This window comes from Mobula hypostoma, chromosome 11, assembly GCF_963921235.1.
Source record: "Mobula hypostoma chromosome 11, sMobHyp1.1, whole genome shotgun sequence".
In the NCBI taxonomy this organism is placed as follows: domain Eukaryota; kingdom Metazoa; phylum Chordata; class Chondrichthyes; order Myliobatiformes; family Myliobatidae; genus Mobula; species Mobula hypostoma.
Window position 1 is genome coordinate 98,977,548 of NC_086107.1, and position 21,135 is coordinate 98,998,682.

The 21,135-nt window shown below is 46.1% G+C and overlaps 1 protein-coding gene across 1 annotated transcript in view; it reads right to left on the reverse strand.

Moving 5' to 3' along the window:
- Positions 1-496: 496 nt before the first annotated feature.
- The window catches only part of poldip3 (polymerase (DNA-directed), delta interacting protein 3), a 33,856-nt gene continuing 13,217 nt past the window's right edge, over positions 497-21,135 (reverse strand). The window contains exons 3-9 of the mRNA XM_063062622.1: positions 18,263-18,340; positions 16,880-16,999; positions 10,226-10,417; positions 8,462-8,539; positions 7,597-7,726; positions 6,768-6,834; positions 497-3,947 (exon numbers count right to left, since the gene is read on the reverse strand). Coding sequence (XP_062918692.1) covers positions 3,776-3,947; positions 6,768-6,834; positions 7,597-7,726; positions 8,462-8,539; positions 10,226-10,417; positions 16,880-16,999; positions 18,263-18,340 — 837 coding nt within the window. The 3' untranslated portion in view covers positions 497-3,775. The remainder of the gene's footprint in view (positions 3,948-6,767; positions 6,835-7,596; positions 7,727-8,461; positions 8,540-10,225; positions 10,418-16,879; positions 17,000-18,262; positions 18,341-21,135) is intronic.

Consider the following 21,135-nt stretch of genomic DNA (forward strand, 5'->3'; position numbering starts at 1 on the left):
TGGATACGTTCTGAAAATGGAGTATTTGGCTGGGCTGCTGGGAAAGGAACATTAGGGTGTCACTGAGTAATTCTTTTAATGAACCAGGCATAATCATTGGGCTGAGATACTGAGGCCTGTGTACAAGGAACAGCAACAAGAAATAATGTGAAGATTTGTACTGATTTTATCTTTCATTTCCTTGCAAAATGTCCTGAACTGGTCTACAGCCAGTAAAGTGTTGTGGAGAACCAGTCAGCCAATTTGCACACAGCTCCCACAAAACTTCCAGGGAATAGAAAACCAAATAACATGTGATTTGAATTTGATTTTTGTTTTGATTGGGGATTGAGGTAGGGGTGAATGTATGTGTGTGTGTGTGCGTGTTTTACTGAGATTAGCTCTATTCTGTAGAGGCAGGTAAAGGCAGAGGGAATGCTGAGCAGATCTGGATCAGATCAAGTTACCAGGTAGCTGGTTAACGTTGCTCAGCAGGCGGGCTGTGTGTGCTGCACAACTTTACAAACAATACGTTGTGTACCTTTAACGTTTAATGCTGTATGAAAGAAAGACAACGGACAAGTATTTTCTGTACAATATCTATTTAGTTGTATTGTAAATGAGGAACAGAACACACTGTTTAAGGTAAACGTATTTACACAACCTGTCTGACGCCCAGTGCTGGTCTGTATCAGACATGGTCTTTGACAGGTGCACAAAGCACAGTTTAAAATGGTCAAACGCCAAACCTGCTTACAAAGGCCACTGTCCAGGCAATAACGACACGAGATTGTGCGCATGTCAAAATGGTGACAGCACCGTCCCTGGTGTTACAAGGGGTGCGGATCTGCCTGTGTTCACCCGCAGCTGCCTTTATTCTGCATCCAGAACATGGGAGCCCGCCTCAGACCATAACCAAGCCCAAATTATATCCCTTGACCCGATCTCGAGTTACAGTACCTTTCCTGAGTCGACACACAAGTTCAGCACCACAGCATCTGGAGCACCTGTGAGCAGACTGTGAGTCTCAGGTAATCCACATACATGCACCTCACGTAGAGCAGAGGACAGGAGCACACTTAGAAAGGTGAGGCACAGCTCAACCCGACTGGGCACTGACAACAAAATCTGTGGGTTTAATGCACATCTCCAGCTAAACCAAGTGTTCCTGGAGGCTTTACTTCTTAAAAAAAAATCAAAAGTACATTTCAACCAACTTCACCCGCCCCAAGTGGAACATATCCATGGTTACGGTTGGTAGGCAGCTCCAGGTTTTATTGGAAAACTATCGGGGGTGCAACAAGATGGTCTAGGTGGATAGGACACCATGGCTGCAAAACATTCACATTAATCATCCAGCACATCAAGATATCCCTGTGCCAAGGCTGACTCCACACATGGCGAGTGGTTGGACTTCAGTGGATGACGTATCTCCTTTTATGGTTTGAGTGAGACCGTGGCCCGTCTTGGTACTGGAAAAGAGGACTTCTCAGCACCAATCTAAGCTCCATTAGTCTCTGAGCAGCTGCTCTCCAGCACGGATAACACAGCAGGCAGCCAGAACCGCCCAGAAAAACAGAGTGAGGGGTGGGGGGGCAGACCCTGGCTACAGCTGGAGCAAAAACAATGTGTAGTTGTTGGGACAGGGTTACAGGTCTGTTCTTTTGGCCTAATCCATTCCCAAAGGGAACCATACAGTTACCACTGATTTATTAGGAAAAAAAGCTCTCTTCCACACATCCCCCTTATCTTCCCCTTTCTGATCACAGTGAATGTGCAGATAATAGGCACATTTTAACCAGTCAGCAATACATCAGAAGCATTTAGAATTTGAGTCTTCCCATTGATTCTTCCTCAACAATGAATCAACCAACACAAGTAGGGGCCTGCATCTCATTCTGACTATGGTTCAGTCAGTATTCAGGTTATTATCACAATAGATCCCATGCTCTTTCCACACAAACTGAGTGATGCTCGGCACCAACCTGTTCAGCAGCATTGCCTCAAAGCCCAGCTGCGTCCCTTGCACTGGCACACAAAATCACACTGAGGTTCACTGACGCTCACACACTTCAACCGTAAATAAAAATTACACCCTCCTCCTCTATATAATCCCTAAATGATCACCCAGTCACGTCGACTTACAGCTAAAAACAACACAAACAGGAATTTACTCTACAGAAACGATCTAGGAAAGGTCTGGAAATTGAGGAACCTGCCAAATGCACAGAGCTAGAGGTCCACGTCCCTCTGCTCCTGTTGCCAGTCCCTGGGAGTAAAACTCCCCACAGCAAAGAGAAAGGGGCAAAAACTTCAAGAATATTTTAAAAAGACAGAATGATAGAATTATTCTAATCAAATAGGGGAGGACTTACTCACTTTGTTATAATTCTTTAACACGATCTACTCATCCTTGCAGACATGGGCTGATTCACTCTAGACCAGGGGTTCGCAACCTGATGTCCATGGATTGCTTGCTTAATGGCTTTGGTTCATGGCATAAAAAAGGTAGAGAACCCCTGCCCTAGATGGACAACCCATCAGTGACATCTGTCTGCAAACCACAAGCAACTGAACACATTTTCCTTTTAAACACAATGTGACCTTGTATCTGCAAAATATTTCTGATCTAGATCCTTTATCGCTCACAAGGTCACTCATTAGGCTGTGAAATTCTTCCACTTCTTGAACGAGAGGCCGAAGAACTTATTAACTGAGATGATCAAATACTTTAACCACATTTATTAAATGCAGGAGGTTCTGGGCAAGCCAGCTCTCCTGCTGAGGCCTGTTGTTTGAGTGCCAGGTATCAGTGTACCTGGCAGTTCACCTCTGTAGCAGTCCAGGTTCCTCATGGTGCAGGGAGACAGCAGCCCAAACAAACACAGGAGACATACACCTCGACTAATCTGGAGAAATTCTCCAGGGTGGGTCATGTAGAATCTCAAATGTAATTCTGAGTCGGCAAAGCTGCTGGCAGCTGCATGGAGAGATGCAGTGAGAGTGGGAGAGGCAGCGGTGACAGCCGAGTCTTTGCCCCAACTGGCTCTATTCCACTGCTTGTGAATGCCCTCAGCAACACCTGGAACCACAGCCCTCGCGGGCCGGGCAGAGGGTGCAAACCAGCTCCTGCCAGGCCTGGGCTTGTGATTTAAACTGCGGAAAGCAAAGGACATGATGAACATGCAGTCGGTGAGAAGCCAGTCTCATTATATTAGTACCCGGAGCACACACACCATAAACAGGGATTGGTGATCAATAAAACAAGTGGGGAATGCAGTTTATTCCTGCCAGGGACACTGATCTAGTCTGCTGCCTTTCCTTGGTCAACCTTGGGGAAGGTGTGTGAGAATAACAAGGTGAGGGGCTGCTCGGAGCACGGGAACGTGGTTCAGCTCTGTTCCCTGTGGGGAGAAGCGAAGCTCCTGAGAGAATGGGCTTGGGGCAGTAGGTTAAAGCACCTCATCTCCGTCACTCAAGCCACCTTCTGCCAGAGAGAGGAGTGAAATGAGCAATCGTGACCAGATCGGTCTGTGGAACAACCTGTATCACCAGCACCGGAATGCACTTAGACCAGGTGGCCAATGAGGCAAGTTCACTGGCCTGGCCGAGCAGGTCAAGAGACAGCGTGCTGACGGACAGGGGCAGAGGGGACCTCAGCTACTGCCCACTGAACACCACCTGCCCCGACAGCATCAGGTGGAAGGGACCTAAAGGAGGTCAGGAAACTATTAAGATGCCGAAGGCCGAGGAATTGGGCTGTGGTCGAGTCTGAAGGTGGTCTCACTGATGCAAGTTAGAGTTTGATCTTGAACGCGGTGGGATGGGCCGATGTCGAAGGTCCTGAGGATTTGAAGAGCGCTTTCAGGATGATCTCTGGGTCAACCTCTGCCGGAGGCTGGTTGGATGGACGGGGCTTGACCCTGGGGAGCTCGGGCTTCTTCACCACTGGACTGTCGCTCAGTCTCCTGCAGCAAAGGTTGGAGGTGATCAGCGATCGGCAACCCTGGCGTTTCAGTCCCCTGTCCTCTCCACCCACCACCCCCACCCTCAACAGCCCCTCCTCCACATGATGGTGCTCATATTGCCAAGACTAAATCAGCCCAATAAATGTGTGGGAAACCACTCTGCCTCTGGAAAGCCCCACGGTAGAATAGCAGCACTCGGCATCACTCATCACAAGGAGATGTGGACTGAGCTCTGGCAACCGTGGAGGCTGTAAATGGGTGGAGGGAGAGCCACCGGACACCAAGAAGGAGATGATGAAAAGCCTCCCACTGCTTTCTACATACAGTAAAACAAAATCGTACCAGCAGGCTCAAGGAGGGCTTCTATCCTACTGTTATAAGACGCTAGAATGGATCTCTTATATGATAACATGGACTCTGGCCTCTGCAGCTGTTACACTTTATTCTGCATTGATACTGTTTTACCTTGTTCTACCTCAATGCACTGTGGAATGATTTGATCTGTATGAACAGTGTGCAAGACAAGCTTCGCACTGTTTCTTGCTACACGTGATGATTAAACCGTACCAGCTTGCAGCCTGTGGATGTGCTTTGGGGAGAGCACCACCCCAGGGTGGCTTCCTGAGCAAACCCTTTTCCTGACAGGTAAACAGCTCCCCGTCAGCACTAGGGCAGCCAGGAGTCTGAATGCAGCGCTGTCTCACAGCTCTGAAGACCACAGTTCAATCTCGACCTCCAGTGCAGTCCGCACAATCTCCATAACCACATGGGTTTCCTCTGGGTGCTCCGCTTTAAAAACACGTGTGGGTTTTTTGGTCCCAAGTGTGTAGGTGAAGGGGTAGAATCTGGGGAATGTTGATGGGACAGTGGAGACCATCAGTTGCTGAGAAATAAGCTGGGGAGTGAGATTTATGGGCCAAGTTCTATTGTAAGCAAACAAAGAAACTGCCCCAGGTCCAGAAATTGGTGTAGGCAGTGGGAATGGTGGATAAAACTCACACCCAACCCAGCCAAACGTCTCAGTACAGCATGTAGTCATCTACCCCCGTCCTACCCACTGGCTCGACCCCACTACAGATTCCACACTGCTGGATACCCCTCAAATCTGCCATGGATAGTCCCAAGCTGGGCTGTGAAAGGAGGGTTGGGTATGGGTCTAGAGTCAGAGCTACAGAACAGCCAACAGACGCTCCAAAACCTCATCCCTGGGAGAGGAACGACTATCGGTGGGCTACTTATACCTGGGGACAAGCTGTAACACTGGCTCAGGACGGAGGACTCTAGTGAGCTGCTGTTGGCAGCATACGCCCCAGTAGCGGTGATGGGCTTAAGCAAGTAGGAACACCCTTAGAGCCCTGCACGTGAACATACTCAGGGAGTTCAATTGTAAATCATTAGGAACCATTCCAAATGGTGAGACACCAGGTAAAAATCAGTAGCTAAATCTCTCGCTGGTGGTTCTCCAGAGGTACCCTTGCTTAATCCTGGTGCACATGACAGGAGGAGCAATAATAGGCGACTCCGACCATCCAGTGTGACTGTGGCTGATCTACACTGACCTCATCTTCTGTGTCAGTTTCCCACAACTCACGATTCCTTGCACTTTCAAATATTAATCCATCTCCACCTTAAATACTTCTAATGATGCTGTCCTCCACCACACTGGGCATGGAATTCTACAGATTTAAGGCCGTCTGAGGGAAGAAATTTCTCAAGTTCTTTGTTTTAAATTACTGACCCCTATGCTTCCCTCAACTACTGAAACCATTTCAAACCCTCTCACAATTTTATGTTTGAATATCGCCCTATCATTGTTCTAAGCTTCGAGGAACACAGACCCAAACTGTACCTTCCCCTGTTCGGACAACCACCTCAACTCAAGAATTAGCCTGGTGAACCTCCTCTCAACTGTGTCCAGTGTTATTGTTATCGTTTTTAGTTAAGGGGACCAAAACTGCACAGTATTCTAGGTGTGGCCTCACCAACACCCTGTACAACTATGATGAAATCTCCCTAAACATAAACTCCCATCCCTTTGCCATAAAGGCCAATATGCCATTTGTCTCCTTAGCTACTTGCTGGACCTGGCTGCTAGTTTTTGTGATTCATTCACTGGAACAACTGGATCCCCTCTTAACCTCACTCATTTCCAGTCTCCATTTTGATATGGAGTGCTGATGTTATTCATCCCCACACTAAATTCCACTTCAATTAATCCATACATCCCATTTCAGAATCAAAATGTCCTCGTCACCACACGCTCCTCCACCCAATCGTGTATCAATGACAAAGTTGGAAACCTTGCATTTCATTCCCTCCCCCAGGTCAATAATGTAGAAGCAAATAACTGAAGAAGAGCCAATCCCTGGGTCATTCCACTAGTGGCACTCCCCCAGGCTGAAAAAGACTCAACTATTCTAGCTGCAACACACACATTGCTGGAGGAACTCAGCAGGTCAGTCAACATCTATGGAGAGGAATAAATAGTTGAGACCCTTATTCTAACTTTTTGTCTTCCACATGACTGCCAGTTTTCAATCCATGCACCGGCTGCCTATGAGGTCAAAGGCCTGTTGGAAGCCTAAATATATTAAATCTACAGGATTCCCTCTGATCAACTGGCAGACAGGCTAGGGCTGATGCATTACCAGGACAGAGGGGGGAGGGAGGAAGCAGCGATGAAGGAGTCCTCTTGGTAGACAGAGCTCAGCTGGTTTGTGGGGGAGGGCAGGAGCTGGAATGTGGGGTGGGCGGGGGAGGAGGACTGGAACATGGGGGAGACACCTCAGTATACACGTTGTATTTCTCTAACCAACTTACAACAAGATTGGCTGCTCTGAAGTGATGACGTTTCCATTCACATGAAGGTTGCATTTCATTGGCTGACCTGTGGAGGGGAAAGGGCACGTCCAGTGAGAATTCCCAGAACAAATAGACTCATGCCCGGAAAGTTTTAACTCCCCGCCGCCCCACTCCCAAACAACCCTGCGCAGTTTCAAAACTCCCCCAACCCACTGTTTCAAGGCTAACCCACCCACCACCCTAGACTGATCCAAGTTTCCACCACAAGCCTCAGGAGCTCCAGGAGAGGAGAAGCGAGGATCAACACTCTGTTCACTCCCATCTGCATCAACATGATTTCGCTTACCATCCAAAACCACCCCCCCCCCCCACTTGGAGTAAACCCTTCTCACCCTCCACAAAGCATTAGGATGCCTTCACAACCCTTCCTTATCTCCGTGCAACACTAACACTTCGAGAAACCTGCTCAGTCTCTGTAACACATCAGTATTTCCTGTAAACCCTTTCCCCCATCCTCAAACTGCACTGACATTGCCAAAGGGAACTGAGACAGAATCGATTGGTGTGAAGACCTCCCTGCCATGGGAGAGGGACCGAGATCAGACACACATAGTCGGGACCCAGTGCTGGGGTGGGGGTGCAATTTTGCTGCAACCAGCCCACTGTGACACCGAAAACAACAGTCCAGAGCCTCCATGCTACAGGAGGTGGTGTATGAGGCATGGAAGAAAGGAGCACTGGGAACAGGGAGGGAAGGATTCCAGTACAACTGCCCCAAACATCAGTTACTACAGCCCAAACTTCATCAGGACAGGATTTACAACAGCGCCTGGAACGGCCAGTTTACCATCTAAACATCTGTTGTTGTATTTCTTGTAAGCCGTGATGGCATCGTCCTTTCTGACGAAGACGACTTCTGCAACTCCTGGGTGTACGAGGCGGGCACGCTTTAGAGCACCACAAACACAGAACAACTCCTAGAAATGGGAGGAAAAGCAAAGAGTGAATCCTGGAACCCGTGCTCACCTCCGTGCACCAGCTACTCCACCACACCCCCTCGGCTTTGTTCTTGAGCAAAGACCCTGGTCGGAACTAGAGTGAGGGCTGAAAATCAGTGATTTATACCAGCACCGAAGGCCAGAGTCACTTCACGGCTCTCTGGCAGCTCCATCTCATGAACCGAACTACACACCAGCTCCTGCAATAACTGCACTACAAGATGCAAGGAATTATTCTGCGCTGTCTATAATTCCCTCCCTCTGGGAATGGAGCAGGTCCACAATCTGCCAGCACTGCTCCATGCCCAGGGAACAGGAAGTGGAGGCAGACTGCACTCATTGCCATTAACTCACACACCAGACACTCTTTCCTTTGTAAATCCCCACACCGTCTCTGCCATGAAACCCTTTTCAAGAACAGCGTTAGACAGCTCTTCCTCCATGAATCTGTGGGAGCACCTTCATCAGGAGGGTTGCAGTGGTTCTCAAGGAGACAGCTTATCACCACCTTCCCCAGGCGTTGGCAGCTCAGCACCACCTTCCCCACGCGTTGGCAGCTCACCACCTTCCCCAGGCGTTGGCAGCTCACCACCTTCCCCAGGCGTTGGCAGCTCACCACCACCTTCCCCAGGCGTTAGCAGGGGAGAGTGTAAATGACTGACACACTTGCATTCGGAGAAATCAAATCTAGATATGGAGCCCAGTCAGACTCACCACTATATCCTCCTCAGTCACACGTGGATGGAGATTATTCACAGTCATTTTCGTTCCTTCCAATGGGCTCAGATTTAGCTGTGAAGGAGAGCAGAGACTTACTGCACTGGTAATAACATGTGCACAGCATAGCTTGAGCCCTCAGCTCTGGTTACTGGTCATACAGTAAACACGAGCAGGAGATGGACTGAACTGCTGCAATGCCCAGGGGTGATGTGGATGTAGCATTGACCGTGAACCAACCAGGTGAAAGTGAGATTGGACCCTTCTCCGGGGATGCGAGACTGGATCGGACACCTCCCTGGGGGACGTGAGAAGAGACCAGACAACAACCCAGGAACGCCAGACCAGGTCCCAACCCGGGAACGGGAGACTGTGCACCCAACCACCCCAGTGAAGTGGGACTGGAAATATGCTGCTGCAACACTATCAGGGGCAGGGGAGAGCGGAAGGCTATTTACCCGTCAAAGCCACAAGAGCACTACTTAACAAAAACAAGCGGCCACAGAGCTGAAAGAAGAAGTGAAGGCCCAGAGATAAAGCATTAGACATTTATTTATTCATTTACTGAGATGCAGTGCTGACTAGGCCCTCCCAGCCACCCAGCAATTCCCAAATCTAACCCTCGCCTGATCACGGGACAGTTTACAATGACCGATTAGCCTACCAACTGGTATGCCTTTGGACTGTGTGAGGAAAGTGGAGCACTCTGAGGAAACCCAGAAACCCACACGGTCACGGGGAGGACGTACAAACTCCTTACAGACAGTGGCGGGAATCGAACCCAGGTCGCCTGTATCGTAAAGTGTTGTGCTAACCACTAAGCTACCTTGCTGCCCCAATCTTCAAATGGCGTTGCCTCAAAGCATCTGATGGACCTCCGTCACTCAGGACATTCCCTCTTCCCATGGCTACCATCGAGGAGGAGGTACAGTGGGGAGTGTGGTTTAATTCCCTAATGCGGCAGTGAGCACCAAACTGTGGTCAGGGATCTCGAAAGACACAGAATGCAGTCTGAGTATTGGCCCTCTAGATAGGAGAAACAGGGCCAGTAGCATTTGGTTGTTCTGTGAGGAAGAACCATTTTTTATAGGCCAGTATGGTTGAAATTCTCAACGCAGGTAAATTTTGAGTGTGTTTTACTTCAACCCCCTTTTGGCATCACTTGTGCCAAATTAGAAAGTGCAGGGAGGAAGGAAATGGAATAAATTTTCCAATGGGCACAATGGTACCCAGAAGTGCAAACCAACATGGGAAACGGGTCTGGCTCAAGTGGACAACTCAGTTGGCACGGGTAAGTTGGCCGAAGGGCTTGTGACCAAATAGTTTCCAGCTCAGGAGTTGATGAGATCACTTCGGCTGTCTCAGCTATATTTTTCCAGAATTCCTCTCCATTGGAGAGCTGATCCTGCAGGCTGGAAACTCGAGCACACGACTATGCCACTTAACAAATGTTAAAGAGGTAAACCCGGGAGTTACAGACAAATTGGCTCAGTATAAGAGCGAATTCAAAAATAACATGAAAGCAGAGTTTCTAAAGGTAATAACAAGAGAGCAGCCAAACAGCACAGATACAGACTGGGTAACTGCTTTGTGAAACACCTCCCCCATTCAGACACCAGACTTCCAGTCCCTATCACTCCCATTCTCACACATCGGGAACTGAACTGCAGCAGTTTGCTGTCTGTCATTGCCGGGTGAGATCCACGCCTGTGTTAACCGTCAAGGTACTTGGACTTGGATGCACTGAGGAGGGGTGGGTACCTCTGGAGGCTTCACATCTTCAGCTGGTTCCGGCTCTGCCGCGAGGGCTGGTGCTCTTGACACATTTGTCGAAGGTCCCGAGCGAGTGAGGGTGAGAGGAGGTTGTGGAGGAGCAGTGTACGAGTCGTTCTGGACCACTTTGGTCAACGGAACAGACTTTCCAAGAGACAGCTTCGAGGCAGTCAAACCAGGCTGCAGGGAGCAGAGGAAACAAAACAGGGTTAATCCTGCGCAGGTAAATTTAACCCAGGCACATCACACATTGGTTATTTATGTCAATCACTATGACTAGATGATTCTTTGGACAGTTATGACACTTTAAAGCTGAACATTTAAGAATTTAAAAATATTGGACAGACACTGAACATGTCTCAGATTTGAAATACAACCCATATCAATACAACTAAAACCTCTGAGCAGCTAAGAACCTATTTTACATAATTCATTCATTATGTGCTGTGTCGTACGATGTGGGTAATCATGGTCTTGACCATTATTGTTCTTGGTAAGTTTTTCTACAGAGGTGGTTTGCCATTGTCTTCTTCTGGGTAGTGTCTTTACAAGACAGGTGACCCCAGCCATTATCACATTATCAATACTCTTCAGAGATTGTCTGCCTGGCATCAGTGGACTTGAGATATACACCAGCTCCACACATGACCATCCCCCACCCGCTCCCATGGTTTTTTGTGACCCTGATCGGGGGGGGGGGGGGCTAAGCAGGTGCTACACTTTGCCCAAGGATGACCTGCAGGTTAGCAGAGGGAAGAAACACCTTACACCTCCTTTGGTAGAGACATATCCTCACCCCGCCACCCAAATCTCACATAATAAACGCTTCTAATGATGAGGGTCCTGCTGAGCCTGTTCAGTGAACCCATTCTACTCACATTTCCTGTGTTTAGCAATCACCTTCCATTGCATTGTCACTTCACAGTTCTGTAACTTCAAATCATTTCTCCTGTACATTTTCAGATCACATGGGACTGACTTCGGACCCCTGATTTATTGCTCCTGATAACACAGCAGCGCTAGTGTAATGGGCCCTTTAAAAGCACAAAGGTCAGATGGAAGGACCAGAGATGCCAGGGTTCCCAAGGACTGCAATGAGGCAGAGATCCAAGGATTCTGCACTGTGGGATTGAGCAGAGGTGCAAACATTCCGTTCGGTGGGATGGGTCAGAGCTGGCGAATATCCCTGCTCAGTGCATTAGATCAAAGGTATTTAGGTTAGAATGGCTCACAATGGGCGAATTCCCTGCTACGGTGGGATTGATTGATTTATTTATTGAGATAGAGCGGGGAATAGACCCTTCCGGCCCTTCGAGCCACACCGCCCAGCAGCTCCCAATTTAATCACAGAACAATTAACAATGACCAATTAACCTACCAACCAGGGATATTTTTGGACTGCGGGAGGAAACCAAAGCACCTAGGGGAAACCCAAGAGGTTATGGGGAGAATGTAGATGCTCCTTACAGACAGTGGTAGGAATTGAACTCGGGTCACTGGTACCTTAAAGCGTATAGTGCAGCGATACCAAAAGCCCTGCTGGCAGGAACAAGTGGAAGATCATAGCTTCCAGCTGAGTTGGAAGGTTTACATGCAGCAGTATTTCCTGATTAGCATTCCCTTATAATGCTCGCACCCACACTGAGACTGTCTACCCAAACATGTCGTGGAGTGACGGCACAGCAGGAGGAAGCACAGAAAGACATGCTGAGAACAATGTCAGGTACGCCTAGAAATGAGGTGCAAGGTTAGTGAATCTGCAGGACTATACACACGCTCAACAAGGAAAAACAGTAATTTCATAATCAATAGATCAGATCAAAGCTCTGCAGTCCCATTAGATCTAGCTGTGAGTGGTGGAAGACAATTAAACCACTAATAGGAGAGGGCAGATCAGAATCAGAAACAGATTCAGGTTTATTATTGGTGACACACGTCACAAAACTTGTTGTTTGGTGGCAGCAGTACAGAGCAACACATAGTGAGAAATATTTTAAAATAAGTAATGCAAAAATAGAGAAAAATGTGAGGTAGTGTTTATGGTCCGTTCTTAAATCTGATGGCAGAAGGGAGAAGCTGTTCCTAACACGTTGAGAGTGCATCTTCAGGTAACTGTGCCTCCTCTCTGATGTTAGCATAAGTTGTTTGAAGTTCAAAGTAAATTTATTATCAAAGTACGAACATGTCACCATATACAACCCTGAGATTCATTTTCTTGCAGGCATTTACAGTACAAATAGAATAGAATCAATTAAAAACTACAAAGACTGACAAACAATCTATGTGGAAAAGACAACAAACTATGTAAAGACAAGATAATAAATGAATAAATAATACTGAGAACATGAGTTGTAGAGTGAAAGTGAGTCCGTAGGTTGAGGAATCAGTTCAGACTTGAAGAGCCTGATGGTGAAGGGTAATAACTGTTTCTGAATCTGGTGATGTGGGACCTACAGCTCCTGAAACTCCTTCCTGATAGCCGCAGTGAGAAGACAGCATGATCTGGATGGCGGGGATCGTTAATGATGGATGCCATTTTCTTGTGGCAGCGTTCCTTATAAATGTGCTCAACGATGGCGAGGGCTTTGCCTGTGATGGACTGGGATGTAGCCAGGGCATGCCCTGGATGGCAAGGGTCCTTAATGAAGGATGCCACCTTCTTGAGTCATCGGCTTTTGAAGATGTCCTCGATGGTGGGGAGACTAGTGCCCGCGATGGAGCTGGCTGTGCTTACAAGCCTGTGCAAGAATCCCCATCCTCAGCAATAGTGGGGAGAAGGTGGAAACATTCACAACTATGCTCAGCCTGATCTGAGAGCTCCCCACTACCACAAAAGGCAGTCTTTAGTTAACTTGATTCAGTCTAAATGAAGTCAAAAAACTGACAAGAGCACTGGATATGGGACAAGATCTTACAGGACCAGATAGCATCCAACATCCGAGCTGTAATATTGAAGACCCATGCTACAAAATTTGATGTACCTGTAGCTTAGCTATTCCAGTACAGTTCAAAAAGAGGCTCTGGAAAAATGTCCAATTACATCCTTTTCACTAAAAACAGGACGTATGCAATTCAGCTAATTAATGCCGAATTAGTCTGCTCTCTATCAATGCAAAGTAATGGAAGGTGTCAGCTACACTGCCATGAAGCTGCACTTACTCTGCAATAACTTGCTTGCTGTTACCAATGGTTAGTCCTGACGAAGGGTCTCGGCCTGAAACATCGACTGCACCTCTTCCTATAGATGCTGCTTGGCCTGCTGCGTTCACCAGCAACTTTGATGTATGTTGCTTGAATTTCCAGCATCTGCAGAATTCCTGTTGTTTGCTGTTACCAAGTTCTAATTTGGCCAGAGCCACTCAGACCCAGGCCACAGATGAATCCATGTGTGGCTCAGAAGGGAAGTGGGGAGAAGAGGCGAACTACAGTGATAGGGATTTCAATGGTGAGGGGAACAGGCAGGAGGTGCTGAGCATGGGAGCTGAAAAAGATCTTAGATGGATTGTTTGCATCTGTATTTACTCAGAAGATGGACACAGGGTCTACAGAGGTGAGGCAAAACAGTAGGGAGGTCATGGACAGTATACAGATTACAGAGGATGAGGTGCTCACTGTCCTGAGGCAAATTAGGCTTGATAAATCCCCAAGGCCTGACAAGGTGTTCCCTTGGACCTTGAGGGAGACTAGTGCAGAAATTGCAGGGGCCCGAGCAGAGGTATGGACTTTAGCAAGGCCTTTGACAATGTCCCGCATGGGAGGTTGGTCAAAAAGGTTCAATCACTTGACATTCAGGATGAGTTAGTAAATTAGTTCAGACATGCTTCACGGGACAAGCCGAGAGTGATTAGTAGATGGTTGCCTCTCTGACTGGAGGTCTGTCACTGGTGACGCGGCGCAGGAATTGATGCTAGATCCATTATTGTTTGTCACCTGTATCAGTAATCTGGATGATAATGTAGTAACACACATAAAAGTTGCTGGTGAACGCAGCAGGCCAGGCAGCATCTCTAGGAAGAGGTGCAGTCGACGTTTCAGGCCGAGACCCTTCAGGATCCTCACGAAGGGTCTTGGCCTGAGACGTCGACTGCACCTCTTCCTAGAGATGCTGCCTGGCCTGCTGCATTCACCAGCAACTTTTATGTGTGTTGCTTGAATTTCCAGCATCTGCAGAATTCCTGTTGTTTGATAATGTAGTAAACTGGATCAACAAATCTGTGGACGACACCTAGATTGGGGGTGTAGTGGACAGTGAAAAAGACTATCAAAGCTTACAGCAGGAACTGGACCAGCTGAAAAATGGCAGATGGAATTTAATGCAGGCAATTGTGAAGTGTGGCACTTTGGGAGGACAAACCAGGGTAGAACTTGCATGGTGAGATATAAAAGAAGGATGCGGTCTGTTCTAAGTACTTCCAGAATTATCAGTTTTATTTTGGCTTTCCAATTTTCTACAGTCTTTCATCTTTCAAATCAATGAATGATTGATGAGCTGGAGCGGAGTGGAAAAAACATGTGATAATAGACGTCAAATCATGGACCACTGGAGAGCAAACTACGGTCATCACCTAACATGCTGCTTCACCAGTAAACCCACATCCAAGAAGTGCACTCTCCCGCATTCACGAGAAATGCTGCAACTTCTGCAAGAATCCATACCTGTCCCATTCGCCAGCACCAGCCTTGACTTCCTTGCACTTAACTGGGTACCCTCTTCCATGCAGGGAAGAACATCTGTCTGCTGCAGTAAACCAGCACAGGCAAAGGAGCTGCCCAGTTCAGTCCCAATCCCATACTCTGTGACCAGAGACCTGCAACTTTGTCTAGTTCTTTGTTTCTAAGTTATTATCCTCACTGAAATGTTCCCACAACCAATGGACTCACTTTCAAGGACTCGTCATCTCATGTTCTTGAAATTTATTGCTTCGTTATTTGTCATTAATATTTCATCTTTTTGCATTTGCACAGTTTTTCTTTGTCTTCTGCACTCGGTTGAATGCCCAACATTGATTCTGTTATGGTTGTTACTCTATGGATCTATTGAGTATCCCACAAGAAAATGAATCTCAGGGCTGTTTATGGTGATATACATCTACTTTGATAATAAAATTTACTTTGAACTTTGAATATGTTTAGTTAGTGCATTCCAAATCACGAACAGATGCATTAAAAAAAATCCTTTTCTTTCATCCTAATCCTACACAAACAGAAACTCCTTTGTCTGTTAATTTCCAGAAGGCATTCGATAAGGTGCCACATAAAAGACTTATCCATAAGATAAGGATGCATAGAGTCGGGGGTGATGTGTTAGCATGGATAGAGGATTGGTTAACTAATAGAAAGCAGAGAGTTGGGATACATGGGTGTTTCTCTGGTTGGCGTTTGACGTTCCCCCTCCCCAATCAGTGGTGAATGGTGTGCCGCAGGGGTTGGTGCTGGGCCTGCAACTGTTCACAATATACATTAACGATCTGGAAGAGGGGACCAAGTGTAGTGTATCTAAGCTTGCTGATGATACTAAATTGAGTGGAAAAGCAAATTGAGCAAAGATACAGAGTCTGCAGAGAGATATAGATAGGTTAAGTGAGTGGGCAAGGGTCTGGGAGATGCAGTAGTGTTGGTAAATGCGAAATCATCCACTTGGAAGGAAAAAGGAAAGAGCAGATTATTATTTAAATGGAAAAAAAATTGCAGCATGCTGTTGTGCAGAGGACTTGGGAGGGCTTGTGCATGAATCACAAAAGGTTGGTTTGCAGGTGCAGCAGGCTATCAAGAAGGCAAATGGAATATTGGCCTTCATTGCTAGAGGGATTGAATTTAAGAGCAGGGAGGTTATGCTGCAACTGTACAGGGTACTGGTGAGGCTGCATCTGGAGGACTGCGTGCAGTTCTGGTCTCCTTACATGAAGAAGGATATACTGGCTTTGGAGGCGGTGCAGAGGAGGTTCACCAGGTTGATTCCAAAGATAAGAGGGTTAGACTATGAGGAGAGATTGAGTCGCCTGAGACTGTACTCACTGGAATTCAGAAGAATGAGAAACATAAAATTATGAAAGGGATAAATAAGATAGAGGCAGGAAAGTTGTTTCCACTGGTAGGTGAGACTAGAACTAGGGGACACAGCCTCAAGATTCGGGGGAGTAGATTTAGGACAGAAGTAGTAACTGCTTTTCCCAGAGAGGGGTGAATCTGTGGAATTCTCTGCCCAAGAAGCAATGGAGGCTACCTCAGTAAATATATTTAAGACAAAGTTGAATAGATTTTTGCATAGTAGGGGAATTGAGGGTTATGGGGAAAAGCAGGTAGGTGGGAGTTGGGTCTATGGCCAGATCAGCCATGATCTTATTGAATGGTGGAGCAGACTCAATGGGCCAGATGGCCAAATCCTGCTCCTATTTCTTATCTTCTTATGCTTCCTGGTCCTCTGGCAACTTACCCTCATCACAGATCACACAGGACTGGAGGGTGGCCATTTGGCTCACTGTGCCAACTTGAATTCTATCAAAACTCTTCCTAATTTTGAACACCTTCATTAATCTGCATGACCTTAAAAGCACAAAACCCTAACCCAGAAAGTCACATTATTCTTCTGTAACAAATCTCATGGAAACTTCAAACACCGAAGAACAAAGTATAAACTCTCACCCTTTTTTGAGTGAAGTTGTTTGCCACTGTAGTGGTGACTTTCATGGTTTTGTTTGCCATGGGGATTGAACGTAGAATATGGTCTTCCTCCTCCTCTTCAATATCCTCTTCATCAATAACCTGAGATGAAGAGCACAGTTAAGACTGCTTCACAGAGTTTTTTCTGAATCCAGGCCACAACCAAATGCTTCACATACAAACAATAAGCCTGTTCTGCAATTCACTGCTGTTCCGTATCGTAACTCCATATCTTTTTTACCCTGTATCTCTTCATATCAAGGAAGTTTGTGTCATCTCTCCCCCTTTTGGAGTCTGGGTATCACTCTTGTAATCTCATTGCTATAATAACTCCAAGCCTAATTTATCCTTGCCTTGGTGTGGTGCCATTCATAGTTTAGGTGTGGTCTAACCTGGAAGCTGTATAAATGCAACATTACCATCCTCCTTTTTTCTTTAATATTTTCAAAGTCAGATGAAAATGAAACTGCTGTTCCAAAACACTAGTATGGACAGTAAGCAGCACACATCAAAGTTGCTGGTGAACGCAGCAGGCCAGGCAGCATCTATAGGAAGAGGCACAGTTGACGTTTCAGGCCGAGACCCTGAAACGTCGACTGCGCCTCTTCCTATAGATGCTGCCTGGCCTGCTGCGTTCACCAGCAACTTTGATGTGTGCTGCTTGAATTTCCAGCATCTGCAGAATTCCTGTTGTTTGAGTATGGACAGTAATGTAACTTTAACCATTGCAACTGTTCCCCAATGTTATACAGTACTGTGCAAAGGCCTTAGACATCCTAGATCTTTTATATGGTTTCAGATGGTATGGCCTCGACAGAGCCGTGATCTCAACATCATCGAGGCAGCCTGGGATTACCTGGAGAGACAGAAGCAAGCGAGACAGCCAAAGCTGTTTGCAATCCCAAGCTCAATTAGAATCAAATACGAATCTGAGGTTGCCAATAGCCTGGCTCAGTTTTACAACCGTGACACGGAAATGGATGGAGTTAGAGAATTGATTTTCCAATGGGGAACAAGGACAATAGCCTTGCTCATGCGAACATTTAGTTGGAAGAAATTTCTGGGCACCTGACACCAAATACCGCAGAAGCAGCCCGACAACTTAGTATCTGCTGGGCAAATACTGGTGGTGACGAAGGGTATCTCAGCACAGTGCAGCGATAGACCAACTCAGTCATATTGTTTCTCAATCCCTGTACACCTCAGCACTGCATTCCAGTGTGACATGTATGATTAAGCACAATATGTTATTTAAGAAGGATTTTTGCTACATTGTAAGTAAAGAGGACGAAGAGGAGGGAATGAAGATAGTCTCTTCCTTTCCTGCCGAAAAATCTGTGTGTTGCATAGTCACACAATACTCACCTGGCCAGGGCTTTGGTCATTCACCACATTAATCTGCATTCCCAAGGGATGTGACAATACAGGAGCAGAAGACTTTTTCTGTGAATGGGAATGAAAACACCCACATCAATAGGTTAAGTTTAAGAGCAGCTGAATGTAGCTGACCTGAGACAACACAGAGAAATTAAACAGATTTATAAACCAACAGTTTCAAGTACTTAACAGCTAATTACTTTCTGAATTTTAATCTCAAGTGTCACAGATGATGACCAAATTACACGTGACAAGTTTCGACAAATTACCAGCTCATATTTTAATGAACTGGTGATAAGGAAAGGTTGAGTAGGTTAGGGCTTTATTCCTTGGAACGTAGAAGATTCAGAGGACATTTCATAGAGGTATACAAACTTCTGAGAGGTGTAGATAGGGTAAATGCAAACAGACTTTTTCCACTGAGGTTGGTTGGAACTACAACTAGAGGTCATGGGTTAAGGGTGAAAGGTGAAAAGTTTAGATATAGAAAACCTACAGCACAATACAGGCCCTTCGGCCCACAAAACTGTGCCGAACATGTCCTTACCTTAGAAATTACCTAGGGTTACCCATAGCCCTCTATTTTTCTAAGTTCCATGTACCTATCCAGGAGTCCTATCCAAAACCCTATCGTATCCACCTCCACCACCATCACCGGCAGCCCATTCCACACACTCACCACTCTCTGTGTGAAAAAAACTCTTTAGGGCACGAGGGGAGACTTCTTCATTCAGAGGATTGTGAGAGTGTGGGATGAGCTGCAGTGCAAGTGGTGCATGCGAGCTTGATTTCAATGTTTAAGAAAAGCTTGGATAGGTACATGGATGGTAGGGGTATGGAGGGCTATGGCCTCAGTGCAGGTCAATGGGAGGAGGCAGCTTAAATGTCTCGGCATTGGCGGAGCAGACTCGAGAGGCCAAAAGGCCTGTTTCTGTGCTATACTCCTCTGTGAGCCTATGGTTGTGAATTAATGGATTACAGAACTTCAAACAGTTTAGTAATGGAGCAGAGAAATGGTCCTCCAGCCCATCATGTCCACTGTAAATAATGTGTCTACTGATACCAATCCCATTTGCCCTCAAGTCATACCTATTCAAATGTCTATCTAAATACCTCTTAAATGTAGAGATTGTATCTGATTCCATCACCTCTTCTGGCTGTGCGTGCGAGATATCAACCACATTGTGTTAAAAAACTTTCCCCTGAGATTCCCTTTAAATCCACTCCCTCTCACCTTAAACCAAAGCCCTCTTGTTTTTGACACCATAATTACATTCACTTCTATCAGGTCAACCCACAGCCTCCTTCACTCCAGGAGACAAACCAAGACAACCCAATCTCTCCTTATATCTAAAATCCTGCAATCCTGGCGACACCCTGGTGAATCTCCTCTGTACCCTCTCCAAGTTATTAACTCGTTAACTCCAGCATTATTTCTCAGCACTCTTCTTTCCTTTCTAAACACATGGTATCCCCCGCATCTCTGAAACTTCAAGAGCAGTGCACCTACATCCTCTTCCTCCTGTAAAGAACACTTTTTTTTTGTTGTAGTTCATGTTCTAATATCTATACCCTTGTTTTGAACTTCTTTAGGACAGGGAAGACCGTGTCATATCCACTCTGTCAAATCTGTTCATTATCCGCTCTTAACTCGATCACCATTAGTAAGGTTGAATCAAATCTCCACTGGATGTTTACTCAATACCCATTTACTGTTTCCTCTTTTATGGAAATATAGTTGTAACCCTGAAGTCTTTATAAATTTATAACTTTTGTACAATGTAATGTAACAAAATGGAACCTGTGAGATCCCAGAGCGCTTGGCTAATTTGTTGGTTGTTTTGATAGAGGGTTATAATGAGAGTTTGTATGTTTTATAGCCAGGGTGTGTGTTCATGGCAGGTAGTGTTTTGACAACAGAGAAAAACAGGACACAGCTGTCATGAGAGGAAGAAACTCAAAAGATAAATTGACTGATTAATGGACTGATAAATGGACTGATGAATCGACGGATGCAGATAAAGAAGAAATACTATTATGAGATGGAACGACCTTAAAGACTTGAAGCTGATGAGTCACTGGTCTCCATAAAAGTATAAATATGGTTTGTTTTGTGCAGTAAGATTGAAATTACCTAACAACGACAAGGTATGGAGGTAGACTTTCTCTTGCAAGTAATAACATGAATTTGCTGTGGTTTGTTGCTGTATATTAGAAGACCTAGCTGAACAGTACACAATACCTTCCACCCTAAATGATGATACTTTGCAACCTCCTGTATCAGTAGATTGAAGTTGAAGTACCAAGAAATCTTATTCTCTATGACTTTATAACCACTGTTTCCCATCAGCTTCCATATCCAAATTGTCACATAAATCCATCTTTTTACAAAACACTGACTGTCCCAGCAAACTCAGTATGCCATCAGCTGAGTTGTTACTCTTAGTATCAACCCCAAATTAGAAGCAGTGGAAAATGCTGCAGTTTCTCCTTTCATATCCAGACATATGGCTTTTTAAAAGAGATAGAGAAATGCCTTTCATGCATTTTTCAGGATGCTGGTGTTCCAGATAAGGCCAGCATATCTTGCTACAGCTCCTCTAGTGAAGGTACTCAGTGAACAATGAAAACTTGGCTGAATCGTAATAATGTGTCTCAGAGGTTGTTTGCATGCATCTACTGCCCCTCGACTTTCTTGATAGCAGATATCTCGGTTTTGGGAGGTGCTAACGGGGTTTCTTGGGAAGTAATTGCAATGTATTTTAGTGACAGTGCAGTCATGGAGAAGGGTGGTAGAGGGGTTTCAGTCTGGTGGGCTGCTTGGTCCCTGATGATTCAGGCTTCATGACTGTAGAAGCTGC